Source organism: Spea bombifrons, chromosome 8 (genome assembly GCF_027358695.1).
Source record: "Spea bombifrons isolate aSpeBom1 chromosome 8, aSpeBom1.2.pri, whole genome shotgun sequence".
Classification (NCBI taxonomy): Eukaryota; Metazoa; Chordata; class Amphibia; order Anura; family Pelobatidae; genus Spea; species Spea bombifrons.
Window position 1 is genome coordinate 7,199,979 of NC_071094.1, and position 16,946 is coordinate 7,216,924.

General features: G+C 44.4%; 2 protein-coding genes across 2 annotated transcripts in view; one reads left to right on the forward strand and one right to left on the reverse strand.

Moving 5' to 3' along the window:
- Positions 1-9: 9 nt before the first annotated feature.
- Positions 10-9,246, reverse strand: CCDC22 (coiled-coil domain containing 22). Its single transcript, XM_053473443.1, has 17 exons — positions 8,952-9,246; positions 7,132-7,309; positions 6,512-6,644; positions 6,186-6,292; positions 5,734-5,812; positions 5,451-5,620; positions 4,928-5,134; positions 4,674-4,739; positions 4,093-4,209; positions 3,895-4,014; positions 3,316-3,432; positions 2,409-2,510; positions 1,516-1,623; positions 1,182-1,277; positions 1,027-1,086; positions 719-793; positions 10-287 (listed from the first exon to the last, which is right to left on the reverse strand). Exons 1-17 carry the CDS (start codon positions 8,999-9,001, stop codon positions 174-176), a joined length of 1,899 nt encoding a protein of 632 aa, XP_053329418.1. The 5' UTR covers positions 9,002-9,246; the 3' UTR covers positions 10-173.
- A 2,488-nt stretch (positions 9,247-11,734) lies between these two features.
- The window catches only part of CACNA1F (calcium voltage-gated channel subunit alpha1 F), a 29,541-nt gene continuing 24,329 nt past the window's right edge, over positions 11,735-16,946 (forward strand). Inside the window, exons 1-7 of the mRNA XM_053472566.1 lie at positions 11,735-11,762; positions 12,069-12,345; positions 12,805-12,910; positions 14,677-14,816; positions 15,243-15,385; positions 15,886-16,038; positions 16,606-16,802. Coding sequence (XP_053328541.1) covers positions 11,735-11,762; positions 12,069-12,345; positions 12,805-12,910; positions 14,677-14,816; positions 15,243-15,385; positions 15,886-16,038; positions 16,606-16,802 — 1,044 coding nt within the window. The remainder of the gene's footprint in view (positions 11,763-12,068; positions 12,346-12,804; positions 12,911-14,676; positions 14,817-15,242; positions 15,386-15,885; positions 16,039-16,605; positions 16,803-16,946) is intronic.

Below are 16,946 nucleotides of genomic sequence, written 5' to 3' on the forward strand. Positions count from 1 at the left end.
ATGCACGTCTACCTAGATGTGTTTTATTTAGTACGGAGAGTCCTTCTGTGTTACAAATGAATCTGAAGAATAGAGTATTATGCCCGCTACGCAGCCAGTACACGTATAAATGAGATCCCCGCTTAGCCTCGGCTATAAAAAGCTGAAGACGGGGCTTCGTGGAATGAAATCTTCTAGGCCTCCTTGACACGTCCAAGCAAAATGGCATTCTCCTGTTTGATGGCCTTATAATCCTCTAAAATCTTCTGTAGATTACTCAGGGTCTTCTTGGCGGTCTCTGTCTCTATCTGCAGGAAGAGCAGGGAGGGTCATATATGTGGATCATGTGTTATCTTGGGTGACTTTTCCACCTCAAACACCACATTGAGCTGATATTTTTTTGCCAATGCAAATGAAGTCCGTTCCTCCATAGACTATAGTTAGCCAGGAAGTCCAAATGGGTAATTAAGACTGAGCCATTCTATTGTTTATCACATGCAGTAAGGGTGTCATGATAGGGAGTCAGGGTGTTTGTCTAGTACACCGGGCTACGATAACACAGAACAGGGGCCACAGCTGTAATTGGAGTGGTTGGGTGATTATTGTCGTAAACGCAAATATCCTTTCAGGAATCATTACACTAAGACACACTGTGCAGGGGGGTTTATGTTCTCCTTTTTTCAAGACCAAGCAGCTCTAACAATAAACCCCCCCCAAAATAAAAATACTAATACCATACCTGCTCCTCTAAATCACGGATTTCTCTAAGTATTGTCCCAGTGTCCTCAATGGTTTGGATCAGCTGACTGCAATTCTGGAGGGAGAAGAAATATACACATGCAAGTATGAACAGATTGCCAAAATATAAGAAATAAAAAGACGCACACAATCATCTGAATAAAGAGACAACCCAATACTGCCACCAAGAGGCGAAAGTGTGCAGGTGCGCTTGCCAGACACAACCTTAGCTTTATTTATTAATACACTGAAAAAATGTGAATTTAAACGGACGTTAAGGTCCACACTTTGCCCACTTCTGCCTCTTACCTCATGAAGAGCAGCCAGGTATTTGTAAGCCTTCCTCACTGGCTCATCCTTCTTGGCATCCTAAGTAACAAAAACATACAGTGTTAGGCTAGCATTTTTTTTGAAAGAAGGCAGAAGCAAGGAGGACAAAGAAGGACCTAGAGAGAAAACTGTACCTTAAACACGAGCTCATCTGTAACCACGAAGGTCCGGTCCACCTTCCCAGTTAGACTGTTAATCTCCTTCTGTAGATCCTTGGTGTCCGAGAGGATCTGGAATAAAAAAATTATAATGATAAACTGCTCCGATCTTCACATTTTTTTTTGTTGTTATTTGACACATAGCCAGAAAGTGTCTAGAGACACGGACAGGACTTTATGACCTGACCTGGCCCTATACTTCTTTGTGGATTCTATGCAGTCTCCTTAACTCCTGACGCCAGTGACCTCTTATACTCTATTTTAAAGCACTGCGAAGGACCACGTGCTGTAACTCCTGTCCGTGTCGTACCTTGGTAATCTCCTCCTTCTGTTTCTTTATATTGCTCACAATCTCCAGGATGCGCTGGGTATATGCGGCCCGGGAGACTTCTTTGGGCAGAGACTCGTACTCAGACATCTGTAAGGGACACAAGCAGCTGAAGTAGAAAAGGACATCCTTATACAGAAAACCGTAACCTATATCCGTGGGAGTCAATGAAGACAGTACAACAAAATATGATGGATTTTTGAAATGGGATTTAGAAGCCAAAAAGACACTTTAAGAAGTCCTCTGCTTTCAGGAACAAATTAAGGGCCCTCGTCTCCTTCTGCACGAGGTCTCAACGTGGGTTTAATGTTATTGCCAATTTGTCATTTTAACGTGATTGTAATAGTGTACAGAACCTGCTGGTATCTGTACATACATGTAATACAATGCTGTGGAGACACAGCTATACATTTTTATATAAACCAGTCAGAGTCATGGGGACTTGGTCCTTGGGAGTCTTGACTCTTTCCTTGGGTGAACCCTTCTGAGAAGCCAACGGAGAACGACACCAAAGGGGACCAGGCTTATGATAAATAAAGCCCCAGAACCGGAGAACGACACCAAAAGGGACCAGGCTTATGATAAGTAAAGCCCCAGAATCAGAGAACGACACCAAAAGGGACCAGGCTTACGATAAGTAAAGCCCCAGAATCGGAGAACGACACCAAAAGGGACCAGGCTTACGATAAGTAAAGCCCCAGAATCGGAGAACGACACCAAAAGGGACCAGGCTTACGATAAGTAAAGCCCCAGAACCGGAGAACGACACCAAAAGGGACCAGGCTTACGATAAGTAAAGCCCCAGAACCGAAGAACGACACCAAAAGGGACCAGGCTTACGATAAGTAAAGCCCCAGAACCAGAGAACGTCTCACCAGCTGCTTGTAGAGTTCCTCCTTGCGTTTGGCTTCGTCGGCTGCTCCGCGGATCTTGTCGTACAAATCTTTAGCCTCTTTCATCCAGCGCGAGGATTCATCCTGGGACACAACGGACAATAAAGAGAAGAATCGACACATTTCAGCTACTTGGCCCTTTTACATATTATGTTGGTTTTTTTTTTTTTTTTTATTGGCCCTGTTATATTAGTTTTATTTACTGTTCTAATAACAATGGTGTCAGTGGAACAGGAAAAGTATCCCATAATAATAATACATGTTCTCTTGCATGAAAAGGCGCAACCCTGTTTTAACAAAAAATAAAATGAAACGATAAGTTTGCATTTCTGTACTTTTAACAGAAATTCAGTTAGCTGCAAACTGATAAACCCGCGAGTTTTAACAATTTGTATTAGTAATTTGTATGCAAATCCGACCCTCCTAGGAAGCCCCCCCGTTATAAAACAGCTTACACAGATACCACCGAGCAGCGGGAAGACGTGGTCAGGTGCATACTGGCAAATATGATGATCTAACCACAGCTCAGCAAATAAGACCCCAATGCAGACAGCTTACTTGCTTAGGGGGCTCACTCTTGTAGTACGATCTCAAAGAAGTGTAACCAAAATACAGCTCCTAATTTAAAATAATAAATGGCCGTTCTAATTTTCTTCCCTTGACCAAATTGACGTTGCTCACCGGCACTTAATGTGTGTGAGCGTATCAGAAACCCGGCGCTTCTGATTAAAGATGCTCATTCGCTGAAATCATGGGGTGATAAGGTAGGCAGGTCAATAACCTCTGTTTGGAAATGACGGCTGCACGATGCCCAGGACAATGATTGCAGTTCGATTCACCGATCACTGATAAACACCAATCACTCAGTGTTGACATGTTGGGAACATACCTCCTGCTCCTGGTGAGCCTTCCTTAGAGCTCGATATTCCTCCAACAAGCGGACGCGGTGAGTCTCCCATTGCCCCACGAGATTAACCATCCGAAGAGCACTGCTGTCCACCAGAGCCTGGATAAAACAACGGGACACAGCAGCTTCATCAATTCTGAATGTAACTCAATCAGCGTTTCATGGAGATGAAGTCTAATTTTCTGGTGTTTCGTGGCTTTGCGGGTACCAAGAAAAGGTTGCTATCTGAGCCCTGATACCTTGACCTGTCATACACACCATGCAGCGTCTTAGGGTTCTATATGTAAACTGACACACTAGCTGCTTAGGCTCTGCGTGTATACTGACAGGCTAGTCATTTAGAGCCCTTTATGTACACTGACAGAGCAGAAATTGAGATCACTACACATACGCCAAGCAGTATAGAGACGAGGGTATACTGTGATTCCCTACTGATTTAGGGCTCTGTGCGTACGTTATCATGAAGGTCATTTTGAGTGATTTAGGATCCAGCTGGTTAGTGAGTCCAGATAATTGCGTATTGACTCTGGGGGTTCTCATTTAATTTTAGATCCGGTCTACCTGTAACTTGGTCAGGTTGTTCTCTGCGTCTGGAAGCAGCTCCACGGCTCTTTTCTTCACTCTGACCACCTTCTCCTTCTCCTCACATTGCTGGTGCATCTCACCGGCCTCCCCACCAGCCTGAATGAGATGAGAAGCCACAGACGTTCAGCGCGAGGTTCCTGCCTCTCTCTGATCAACACTTGTGAATCAACTCACCTGAGTCAAGGTCAGCTGGAGAAGTTTGGTGCTTTCAGTGAGTTCCTGGATCTCCTTCTCCATTACATCAATTTGTTGCTGCAAAGATGTCAACTCCCGCTGTTCTGCATCCTCGTCCTGGCAATAGGCAGAGGTGGTCAATCAAATAAAATTACAGTCTCTGCAGCCCAAAAGATCCTCTATGTCTTACCTACTGTCCAAGACAAACAACACTTCAAAAAAAGCAATCAGACATAACCATTCCCAGAGACGTTTAAATCATTTGTGATGAAGACCAGGGACTCAACCCCCGACGGGTATCGCCGGAGATGTTGGCTACCCCTAGACTGGACACAATCTAAGTAATGGCGCATGCTCCTGGTCAAAGTAAGAACCAAACTAACAGTGTAGAAATGGAAATACGGTATTCAGAAAAGTACATTTCTGCAAACACATGATTTGGGGACATAGTGACCACAATTTACTGTTATTTAGGGGTTTTTTTTCATAACCCTTAGCGAACCCGTCACCTGAAACCCCATATAATCAGCCATTAGAACATCTGCCGCTATTATCCCTAAAATATGTCTCTTATAGCATACCTGTGTGTCTTTCTTGGGAAGAACTTCTGTAGCTCTTTGCATTTGCTCTCTCAGTTTTTGAGGATCCTGTTAACGAATACATCAAAATTAGTATGGAAACAGGCAAACGATCAGGGTATTAATCCCATCTGTAGTACCTGCTCTTGATTAGCTACTCTACGGTTAGACTCTATAACAGTAAACCCTTGGATGTTGAGTCTTTATAAATGTTCAAGTATTAACACGTGTTCCCTTTGATTGAATTGTAGCGATACCTGTTGGTGTGTGAACTTCTGGGCATGAGTGAATCTAGACCCTTTGTGCTGATCCGCTGCGCCCTCCATGTTAAAAGCCCTCAAGACGTCCAGGAGGTCTTGCGAGGAAGACGTTGGGATCTGATTCTCTGTCAGGAGCTGGCTGTACTTGCGTAGCTGATCCTGTATTCGCTTCTGAAGTCGCTGGCGTTTCTTACTGCGGTAATCCTGCAGGAAAGACAAATAAACATGTGACAAGTGATAAACTGTTTTTGGGAGGCAGACTTAAAGGTGGACTGGAGGAATCATCCAGGAACGGAGGATCTGTGGCATGAAGCAGGGCTGGCCAAAAGGTAGACCATCAGATGTAGCAGAACCACATCAAATGCCAATCGCTAGATGTACTGGCCAAGTATGTCTCACTGCATTTACTTCGTGAGGGATGGGGGACTTTGCGCAGGTCGCTGGTGGGAGACGTGGCTCCGATACAAAAATGGAGGGGAGCTATAGAGACCTGGTTTAAAGGACCTTAAAGGGAACTCACCTCGGGGGGTAAGCGAGAAGCCAAGCCCTGACTCTTCCACTCGGCCTCCCATTCCTGCACGGCGCTGATCTCTGCAGTGTTCCTTTCCAGCAGGGACGCAGCCACGGAGGAGACGTGGGGCAGCTGTGCAGTCACAAACGGGAGGTATTTGGCCCAATACTCCTGCCTTTCTACAAAAAAAGAGACACAACAGCGGCTGAGAGGTCCAACACGTAGCAAGACGTCTACGTGTCCATCCCTCCCGATTCCCGCATGTTGTAGCTAAGACACCCATGTATCTTACCAGCTGGGACGGATTTCATGGAAGAATCTCCAGCCAAAGAAAGAGGCTGGGAATGAAAACAATGCAACCGGTACAGGCTCTGAAATGGCAAAAAAAAACACCCAGACTTTATTAAACTTCAGAAAACAGATTTTTAACCAAAGATTTATAACTCTGTAGATTACTATCATAAAAGGGTTTGTACCGTGTTAGCCGTTGAGAAAACTATAGTTAAGATGATACCATTTATTGGGAGTTTAATTGCAAGCTTTCGAGACCAAGTTGTTAGGTCCCTTCCTCAGGCATTAATGAAGCTAAAACATGCCTGAGGAAGGGACTTGGTCTCCAAAGCTTGCAATTAAATTCTCAGTTAGTCAATACCATGCAACGCTCCTTCTCGTAAGTCCTAAAAATGTACATCCCTGGATTTTATGAAGCACTACTGCCCCCCTGTGGTCGCCGGGAGCACATACCTGAGATCGTTGTAGAGAGGCAGTTCGACATAAAGGAGGCACCCAAGGGAGAGACATCTGTTGTTTTATTTTGGCTCCAATGTCTCTTTGGAGGATGGTAGATTTTCCTGCAAAAGGAGAATATTTTTTTTTTTTATATAATCAAAATATTAAATAGCCAATAAAAACTTATTTTAACAATAACACAGCATAGTTACAGTAACAATTCTGTGAGTACAGTTTAAATAAATCACTTTGTGTGTAAAAGATAATAATAATAATAATAATAATCTTCCTCCATGTTGTAAATATACCAGCGAGTCTTTTCTGTGTCCTTTAGACGGTACCTGCTGGCTGATGAGCGTCCTCGTGCGAGTCTCGGGGGAGCTTCTCTGCCAGGAAGATAAGAAGCGCTCGGATGTCGGGTTCGCTGCTGTACAGAAACGTCTGGTAACCAATTTCCCCAGAATATCCCAGGTCCTGAGAGAATAACAGATTTTGAAACATCAGCAATACCTCGGGATCTGAGAAACGTCTCGTTCTTCACCGACTTCAAAACATGACGATAGTCCTAACACGCTAGTTACTTTTCTGCCCTAAATCAAATAAACTAAAGAATTTGGGGCTAAAGTTGTCTATCACACACACACACACACACGACCAACAGGCAATACATACAACACACACAGCTTTTAGTGAAAGTGTTGATTTTGTAGAGCTAAAGCATGCAGAAACTGTCATTTAAAGGTGCTGTTCCACTTAGACAAAATATTGTGCCACATGGCTACTAAGTGCTCCCATAAAAAAAAAGGCCATCACATTCAGAATAGTAGGTGGAACATCACCTTTAATCGACATTTTGCGAGAGCGCGGAGGGGCGAGAGCGCAGAGGGGCGAGTAGGAGGAGGGGCGAGAGCGCAGAGGGGCGAGTAGGAGGAGGGGCGAGAGCGCGGAGGGGCCAGCTCACCTGACAAGCCTGAGCCAAACTGGTGCCTATGCGGAACCGAGCCGACATGCCCGGGGGCAGCGTGTGGCTGAGACTTGCCCCGACCGAGGGGTTTATGACTCGCAGACATCTCACCACGGCCTCTACAATAAGCTCGGTGTTGAACTGTCGCACGCTCTGTACGTCTTCTGGGACCTCACTGTAGGAACGGGGGGAAAAAAGGATTAAAAGGAGGAGCGGACATTGCTTTATAGCCTTTGTAGCTCTTGTGGACCGTAACATTGTTGTTACTTTCTCCATTTCCAGTAACTATTCTTTATCTTCTCCAACATAGACCTGTTAATGTTTTGTAGACCTTCTTTTCAGCAGTCTACGGAAAGCTACTTTCCAGCTGATGCCTATAGGATGTGACGTTAGAGATATAAATGTACATTTTTGCCAAGGAGTAGACTTTGTGACCCGCGACGTAACTGCCGACACAAGCAGTCCGATCCCCAGAAGAGGCTACAACCTGAAAACCCTTACGTACACGTCCTACGGTGATTTGGCCATGTGGACCTTTAAAGCTGCCCATCTGTTTGGTCTGAATGATATCTACAGTACATCCACCCTCATGTTTTACAGGGGAAAAACCTCCACTGACATATAAACCTGATCCGGCCCACGAGGGCCGTCAGAACCGAAATGTGAGAGGGAACCAACAACCCCAGACGTACGTTTTGGCATTCATCGGCCTCGTCGCTGGGGGGCTGTTGGTATCCCTCTAGGTACAAGCGAGCATGGAGGTCCACGTCTTTACACTTGGGGTCGGCCCCAAAAAATTCCTGAAGGGTTACATAATGTCCACACAAGGATTTTCAATATATCTAGCCTTTTTTGGTTAAACTTACTGTAAAATCAGTAAACTTCAAAAAATTTTGCCAGCTATGAAGAGATCCATTAGTCACTCCCAGAACACTAAGCCGGGAACTATATGTAAGGAATAGCTTATGCTTTATAATTAGTATCAACAGGCCAAGAAACACATGGGTTGCGTGTTAATGTATGGAGCCTTATACCATAACATGCGAGCAAAAGCATCTCATGCAACCGAGCAGAGCCGAAGCGTGTCCTATGACCTGGCACATATGTGGCACATGGAAGTGTATGATGAATGGCGTCACATGACTAACACGAGGCGGAATGGAAGAGGATAGGGAAATTTTGGAGTTCCAGGTTGATCTACTTTTATTTTATACGTGACAGCAGACAACGGCGGCGCAGGGAAAGCATGTCACGTGACCTGTAATATTGAGTGGATGCAGGGATCACGTCACGGGATCCAACGGATGATGGGTATGTGGGGAACTACTTGTCAAGCGCTTTATACACAACAACATGAAGCATCACGCATGATGAGATGGTACATGACGAGGTGCGTGTTGTACACACGTCACATGATTCAGCTAACAGAAGGAGGAGGATGTCACAAGATACGGCTCACAGCACGCTGCAAAAAGTGAATGAGACGCAGGAGGGGGCAACTCACTGCGTGCGGAAGAACATGACGGGCACGGGGTGACAAGGCTTAGGATGGGGTGCGGGGAGAACTAGATGGTGGGGTGCAGGAGGATGCAGGAGGCAGCCAGTCATGTGATGGGGTGCAGGAGGCAGCCAGTCATGTGATGGGGTGCAGGAGGCAGCCAGTCATGTGATGGGGTGCAGGAGGCAGCCAGTCATGTGATGGGGTGCAGGAGGCAGCCAGTCATGTGATGGGGTGCAAGTCCCATCATGGGGTGCAGGTCACATGATCTTGTGCTTTTATAGGTTACATGGGGCTGGTGCCAGCACAGGGTACTTACGTGCCACAGGTCCGCAAAGTATGAATGAGAATCCGATCCACTTCCTCCATGGCACGGCTGCTGTATATGAAGTGTCCGCAGCGGCCGGCTGTGTGGAGAAATTCATGTATCTGGGTTTCTATAATACTGCTTGTGTGCCGAGTGCCTGTGCCGCAGTCCCGGTGCCCGTGTCTATAATACTCGTGTCAGTTTCCAGCTAAGACTCCGTGTCTCGCTTCATTCCCCGTATCCAGTGCAGCTTTTACTCTTACTACAGCACACAGGAAACCCTTCACCTCCAGACTACAAGACCCAGAATCCTATGCGCCAGCTAGCGGGCCAACTCCTCCGCTCCAAATAGCGGGATGCGCTGAACTGCCTAGTGACCGGAAGGATGCTTCCGCCCATCACTAGCCGCCGTGCACGCCGGGAAATGTAGTGCGGAATCAGATGTGATAAACAGTGGGATACCTACCTGGGCAATACATACATACACCCACACACCCACACATATATAGATATATAGATATATATACACACATACATACATGCACAAAGGTTATTTTAAATGAATCTTAGTTTTAAAGGTGCCATCATTGGGGAGGAGAGAATAGTGGATACCTATGGGCCGGAGGAAGAACCAAAATACCCCCCCCCCTGATCTCCCTTTTTCCTCTGCTGATTTTCCCTCTTTCCTCCTCTTATTTCCCTTTTTTCCAGGGGTTCAGCTTGTTTCGTGGATTTGCTCGTTCTGCAGTCCTATAAAGAGACGTCTATGTTTATAAATTTGTATCAAATGTGTTTGGTAAACAAAATCGTGTAACTAAACAATAAAGGTACATTGTGCGTCTCTGTGCTGACATGTACTGTATACATATATGTGTCACTCCCTGGTGCTTAAAGGGACACTCCATTAGTGCTCATGATAGCTGCGTGGCCCCCGGACGATGCGGGCGGAGGTCACTATAGACCCCTGTGCGCATGCGAATAAAGTGCTCCCAAGGATTTCATTGGCAGCACGTTCCTGCCACTGATTGGCAGCGTCTAGAACAGGGGGTGTCCAACCTGCGGCCCTCCAGCTGCTGCAGGACTACATCTCCCATAATGCTCTTTCAGCTAAGGGGCTGGCTGAGGAGTATGGGACATGTAGTCCTGCAGCAGCTGGAGGGCCACAGGCTGGACACCCTTGTTCTAGAAGATTCTCAGTGAGAGAATCCTCAAATAGAGGAGGGGGCAGCAGCAGGGCTGCGGCTTCTACCTCAAGCGTGTTGTTTTCCGGAGAATGCTACCCTGTAAATAAGTCTCAGTGTTTTTGAGAGTAAATGTAATGATGTAACTACGGCAACCGCACTACGTGGTAGTAACGTGACCTTATATAATTCTCCATTCACAATACATGTGAGCATCGTCATGTTCTGCCACATTGCGCATGCGCCTACGGATCCGATATTGTTCTAGTCCTTTTCTGTGACGTCACGGAAAATACGGGATCCTCCTCGCTATCTCAATGTAATAAAACAATCGCGAGGTGCCAACTTTGCAGAAAAATAGCCAACGATCTGACCGTACCTGGGAACCTGGCCAACCCTGACAGTCTTTAATTATTAACCCTCTAATAGCCCATGGTGAAGATTCTATGTAGCGACTCACCAAATGTGTTACCCAAATGGCTCTAATAGCTGCGCTTGCGGAAACCTTGACTTAAGTAATTAGTTGAAGATACACTTAGTTGAATAACCTGTATTCAAGCAGGGATATCAACTATAACGTACTGGTAGGTAAAGCATCAGAAGGGGTCAGTACCAGACTGTGTGACCCTGAGAATCTGCCCCTTCACCCTGAGATTGGGGCAAAAACCCAGAGATTCAGGGTCATACCCTCAGAGTTCCCAGGTATGGAGATAACAGATACTTTGCACAAGGCCATATATTCAGAAAGGGTTAATTGCAGATGTTATTTGCCCCAGCTGCAAATGGAGCAGTCAGGACTGGTGAAGACATGGCGGCCCTGGCACTTTATGGCCAGCGGCTGGATATGGCGGCCGCACGTTCCTTTTTTATGCTCACGTAGTGTGTGGCTGGCTGGCCACACACGGCAGCACCAGATCATGCCAGTCATGCACCAAGATGCCCTGTGGCCCCCGGGAATGCCGTGTTACCCCCCTGCCTATTTTTCTGCTTAAATTTCCCACCCACCAATGTCGGGATTTGTCCTGATAAGACATCCACCATTCGTGTTAAATCCCCTCCCCCGTTGCCAACCTTCATACATTTGAGTAAATCCTTTGATTTACACATGACGTTAGCATGTATGTATGTTTGCATCCTCCGTGTACATCTCCTATCTCACAGTATGCGTCGGGTCCCTCCCCCCACCCTGTTATAAAGGCTCAGCATTCAATCTCTGGTAATCCCCTGATGAAGGGAGGGGATGACGGAGATCAGGAAACCGGGCACAACCTGGCACGGAACAGCAAAGCATGGGGAGGTAACTGGTACCTGGTTCACCCCTAGGCAAGTATCACAAAAGCCCCCCTTTATCTCTTCCCCCACTTTATATATTCCTTTAGCTTTTAGATCATGTCGCTCGTCGTCCGTCGTTTTGTCTTTGCATCTGTCCATCTGCTAATCTCCCAGGATCTGTCTTCTGTCCAGCCTTGGATCCAGGAAGAGCGGAGTCTTTGCTATGCTGGGGGCCGGTAGTCCGAATTTAAAGGTTGCCGAAGAATACAGAGACGGGAATATAACGTTTAGGGACGCTTCCTTCAACTCATCCAACCTGTAGGATCCCAACCTGGGCAGAGGATGTCGGAATCGGTGGAAGATGAAAAAGGTGAGCACGTTGTGTTCTGGAAATGCCAATACCACTTTTAATATAGCTCTAAAAATATCCAAGGACATCCAAGAGACCTCTATGACCATCCCAAATATGAAAAGCTATATTATTGAGCTGCTTATGTTTAAGTGTTGGGAACCCGAACTGGTTCAGTGAGCCTCGTCTCCACTCGCTAAGAAGTCTCCACAGTGAGAAGATGACCCTCACTAGCTATGGCTGCCTTAGTGCATCAAGCCTACCTAATATCAGCAGTGTGTTTCTTGTAATATTATGTCAGTTGTTTCTGTTGGGTTGTACTCTTAGGCCCCGCTCCACCATACTCCAGTGAGGAAGCAGAGCCATTCATAGAAGGCGTGGAGGCCGCGTTGGCCTGTTGGCGTTACTCAATGGACGGAGTGGTGATGAACGGAACGGACACCCTAAACTCTACCACCAGTTCACAGGCTCAGAAGAAGAGGCAACATTACAGCAAACACAAGAACCAGGGAGCAAGTGGGGTACACAGGAACCCCAGGGCTCTCTTTTGTCTGTATCTCAACAACCCCATCCGCAGGGCTTGTATCAGCATCGTGGAGTGGAAGTATCCTTACCTGGAGGTTATAGGCGCTAATGCCTTCTAATTGCAAACATAGCCTCAATCAGCAAAAGCTAGATATTATCACGCAGTATGTCAGTCGAGTCATGGGTTGCGTTACCAGGCAAATTGATCATCCAGTTTCTAAGTCCCAGTCTTCTATGGAGCTAGTTAAAGCTTTTTTCTACTTTTTTCAATTTGACCCCAAAGTCCACTTATTGAAAATAGACGAGCTGCTTTCTTTTTATTAGCAACTCTTTGTAAAGGTTGAGAGAACTTGGCCTGTGGCCGAATTCACAGTGAACATCGCTTTAATGAGTAGATGAGTTGCTCAATCATAGCCATATGAGTTAAGCGACCTGACTTCCAACTATAAGCTATGTTCACTGGTCGTGAGTCATCTGTCACCATAGTGTACCATGCGCTCCGAAGGTTCCATGTTCCTCCTTAACCAATATACATCAGACCTTTTGATATCCTCATCCTGATGACCATTTTTGCAAACTGTGTAGCGTTGGGTGTATATATACCCTTCCCTGAAGATGACTCCAACGTGGCCAACCACAACCTGGTAAACTACACCATAGATTCTGAGAAAAACTGAGCGTGTACTGGAACACAACAGGGAAGTGAAAAAGAGAAACATTATCGAGATGACGTTAAAGTAGAACGTTCTTATTGCTTAATTTAGGGCCGGCTCGATCATTATTGCAGGAAAAAGCTTACTGGGTTTGGCCCTTTACGATGAGGCAAAGTCCTCATTTAGAGAATCTTCCTTTAGATATTATTACAGAAAATAGAGGTCTTTAGGAGAATATGATATTTTTGATTGGAATAACATAGAAAAAAAAGGTACCGTCACACAACCTTTTGGTAACCCAAGAGGTCTCTACTTCAGACCGAATAAGAAAGAAACAATTCAATGTTTCCTTTAGAAACATTCTATCTCTTTCTCTTAGTTATCCCAAAAACGTGTTCAGGACCTTGTGGTCTCTTCTTTAGGTGGCAGAAGAGACCTCAGAAGTCCTGAAGGCTTATAGGACTCCATGTTCTCTGCATTGGGTCCTTTAGTAAATAATCCACAAACGTGTGAGACTATGAACAGGTATTATTGGAGATGTTTTTTCTTTTAATGTGGAACATGTCCTCGCTTATCAAGATAGCAATCTGGTAACTCTATTTTTGGAAACTTAATTTTCGCAAAAGCTAAGGTCTGAACTTGTGCGGAACCAGAGATCTGAGAAGCAGACGCGGAGAAGACAGCTGGATTCCGCTTCCTTCCTCTCGGTCTCATTGACATTCTAATCTTCCAGTGGTTAAGGCTAATTTTAGATCGTTCAACTAGTAAAGAGATCTAATCCTGCACTCTGGGCTTTTCCCAGGAGGAGGGGGAATCCCATCTCCGAGGAGGAGAAAGTACAGTTTTTTAGTAACCGTCTAGGATTTGGTTTAAATGTGCCCATTATTATTTATTATTTATTGTTTTATATAGCGCCATCAAATTCCGTAGCGCTGTACGTAATAAACCTCATGAAGGCTACAGACTGTAGCGAGAGCGCTAACATATTCCTTCTTATGAATAACATTAAGCAGGAGAGGAGTTAAAAATTTTAAACATTATGACATTTTAAACATTTTAAACAGCAGCGAGAGACGAGCGCTCTCTTGGCATCTGGTCTCATTTGATTGTCTGATTCTCTCACCGACTTCATTAGTCTTCCTGAAGTGTATTACCCCAACCACTTCTGCTGAGAGGCTATTCTACTCCACCACCCTCTCCGTGAAGTAATACCTTCTTATATAAAATCTGTAGGGGGAAAAAAACTAAATTACACACATATTCTCACGAATTTCAACAAAACTGCAAAGAAATGGGCTTCTCCCATTGGCCTCATTAATGCAGATTTGTCTTTCCAACTTTCAGGCGGTTGGTATATTTTAATATAAAATATTCACAGGTTCACATATTCTTCCACAATCCTTCTTGGCAAGTCATATAAACATTGATGATGTGCAACCATAAGAGATAAATACCCCAATAATGCAAGATGTAATTATACTACAAGATTGATACAAGTTGATAAATTCTGGCTTCATAAGCATGAAAATGTAATATTCCATATGAAATAGATTAATATTTAGCCAAGTGAAATCAGCTGATATCCTTCTACTGGAGGATACCAGATGCCTGTCCATGAAAATAGATATACTTTTGGTCAGATCAATGTTCAACCCATTATGGGTATTAATATTTTAGTGATTTAGTGATCCTGTTTTTGGATGAATACTGAAACGTATTAATTTACCACATGAATGGCCTCCGTGGCTCTGTTCTAGGAACAAGTGGAGTATATCTTCCTGATCATTTTCACCGTGGAGAGCTTTCTGAAAATCATTGCCTATGGGCTGGTCATGCACCCGAGTGCCTACATCCGAAACGGCTGGAACTTGCTTGACTTTGTCATCGTCGTTATTGGGTAAGAATTAAAGCACAATTCAGAATACATTTTTACATATATATATATATATATATATATATATATATATATATAAACTATACAATTGTTAACAATTGTTAAGTAAAAATATCTTAAAAATGGTTGAATGTCAGCAAATATAGTAACATTTTCTGCTGAGTATTTTTTGGCGGGAAAAAGGCTGTTTTTAAGGTGTGATCTCTTTTTGAATGCCATTAATCCAGACGGAATCCCCAGCGTCATAAAGAGATGATATCTTAAAGAGGGAACCCTTTATCCTGCTAAAAAATAACCAGAATAAAATGCCTAGGGGTGCCGGATGTGTAAATTGATCCAAATCTACTGGCAAAAGAAGGGTACACAGTCAAGGACTGGCATATGTTTACAGTTCCCTTTGGGATGTGTTGCTTGTTCTCTTTTTTGTAGGCTCTTCAGTGTAATTTTGGAGCAGTTTTCTCACAAACAAGGAGATGCACACCACATGAGCGGGAAGCCAGGGGGGTTTGATGTGAAGGCCCTCCGTGCGTTTCGTGTCCTGAGACCCCTCAGATTGGTGTCCGGTGTCCCAAGTAAGAACAGAATATTTTGTTAATGTAAGGTGAACAGATGCTAAAGCAGGCCTGTGGTGGTACGAGTTTAGCATAAGTGGCTACAGCTAAATTTAAAACCATCGGATACACAATGAAGATGTTCTGTAGGCAGAAAATGGTTTTATGTTGGACAAGCTTGAGAACAACTAGGGTTGGCTCAAGTTGAACACAATTCCACTAAGGGTTATATTCAAGAAACCCCCATTAAAAGCCGAACCCGGCCCTAATTGGTCACACTCAACAACTGAACGTGAAGACGTTTGGGTCTAGTGTTAAGAACCTTTACTAATTATCATAAGGGCCGCCACATAAAATTGTAAAGGTCTACTCCCGTCTTGGCTTCTAAGTGGAAGCCAGACATAAATGGACAATCTGGGGCCCAGAACCTCAACGCAGTTGATGTGAAACATGTTGGAGCTTTTGCGCTGGATCTACTACACCAGAGTTTCTTTGTGTTAATGCTATGTTGTTTCCTGTAGGTTTACACATTGTGTTAAATTCCATAATGAAAGCCATGGTCCCTCTGTTACACATCGCTTTGCTTGTCCTGTTTGTCATCATTATCTATGCCATTATTGGTCTGGAGCTCTTCATTGGAAGGATGCACAAGACATGCTTTTACATTGGCACGGGTGAGTTCCACTGCCAGAAAACCGAATAGACAGGGAACAGGGATGTCCAGCTGCTGTGGACTTCAGCTCCCTTCCTATTTAGTTTTGCAGTTCAGAGAAACATAAGCTGTATAAATAATAGTGCATATATGCTGGTGATAGGACCCTTTAAATCAATGGAAATGGAGTACAGGCAGGGAATGTTTCCCTATTTAGGAAGAGTGAAAAGAAACATTACAACTTACCATTGCCTATGATAAAACCATTTGACAGGCCACCTCTTCTTGGCTTTCTTTGACATCTTAGATGTCCTCATAGGAAAAACTTTGTAATGTTTAAGTAACTACATCATCAAAATGTTATTTTTGACATTCCACTGGAAATGTTGCAACTCTATATGTAACATAATAGAGATGTGGACCTCACTTTGTAGTCCACAGTAGGACAATGTGCCCGTTCTGTACTCTAAATCCATGGTGCAGACCGGCTAGATGTTCCCAAGTTTGCTTATGATATTTTTGCAATCTGCAGACAAAGTTAAGTAAACTCTATCTTTCATCTGTCTCCTTCTTTCTTACCGTATGCCAGAGATCATCGCTGAGGAAGAGCCTGCTCCGTGTGCTTTTTCTGGACATGGGAGGGAATGTCACGCTAACAACACAGAGTGTAGAGGCAGGTGGGAAGGACCCAACGGGGGAATCACAAACTTCGATAATTTCTTCTTCGCCATGTTGACTGTTTTCCAGTGTATCACCATGGAAGGCTGGACAGATGTCCTATACTGGGTAAGTTACACTTACTAAGGATGTTGCTGTTCGTTCAGATCTCTGGCATTAATTAGTTTGTATAATATTGTTAAGTCTTCATATTTAATACAGTTTGAAATCTTGATCCACATTTTCTTTAAATAAAATTTGTATAAATACAGT

Coding starts and splice junctions, on each gene's coding strand:
- CCDC22 (XM_053473443.1), bottom strand. CDS start 9,001: ATGGAGGAAGTGGATCGGATTCTCATTCATACTTTGCGGACCTGTGGC. Junction 5,621..5,733: donor CATGAAATCCGTCCCAGCTG/GTAAGATACATG, acceptor CTTTTTTTGTAG/AAAGGCAGGAGTATTGGGCC. Junction 1,624..2,408: donor AGGAACTCTACAAGCAGCTG/GTGAGACGTTCT, acceptor TGTCCCTTACAG/ATGTCTGAGTACGAGTCTCT.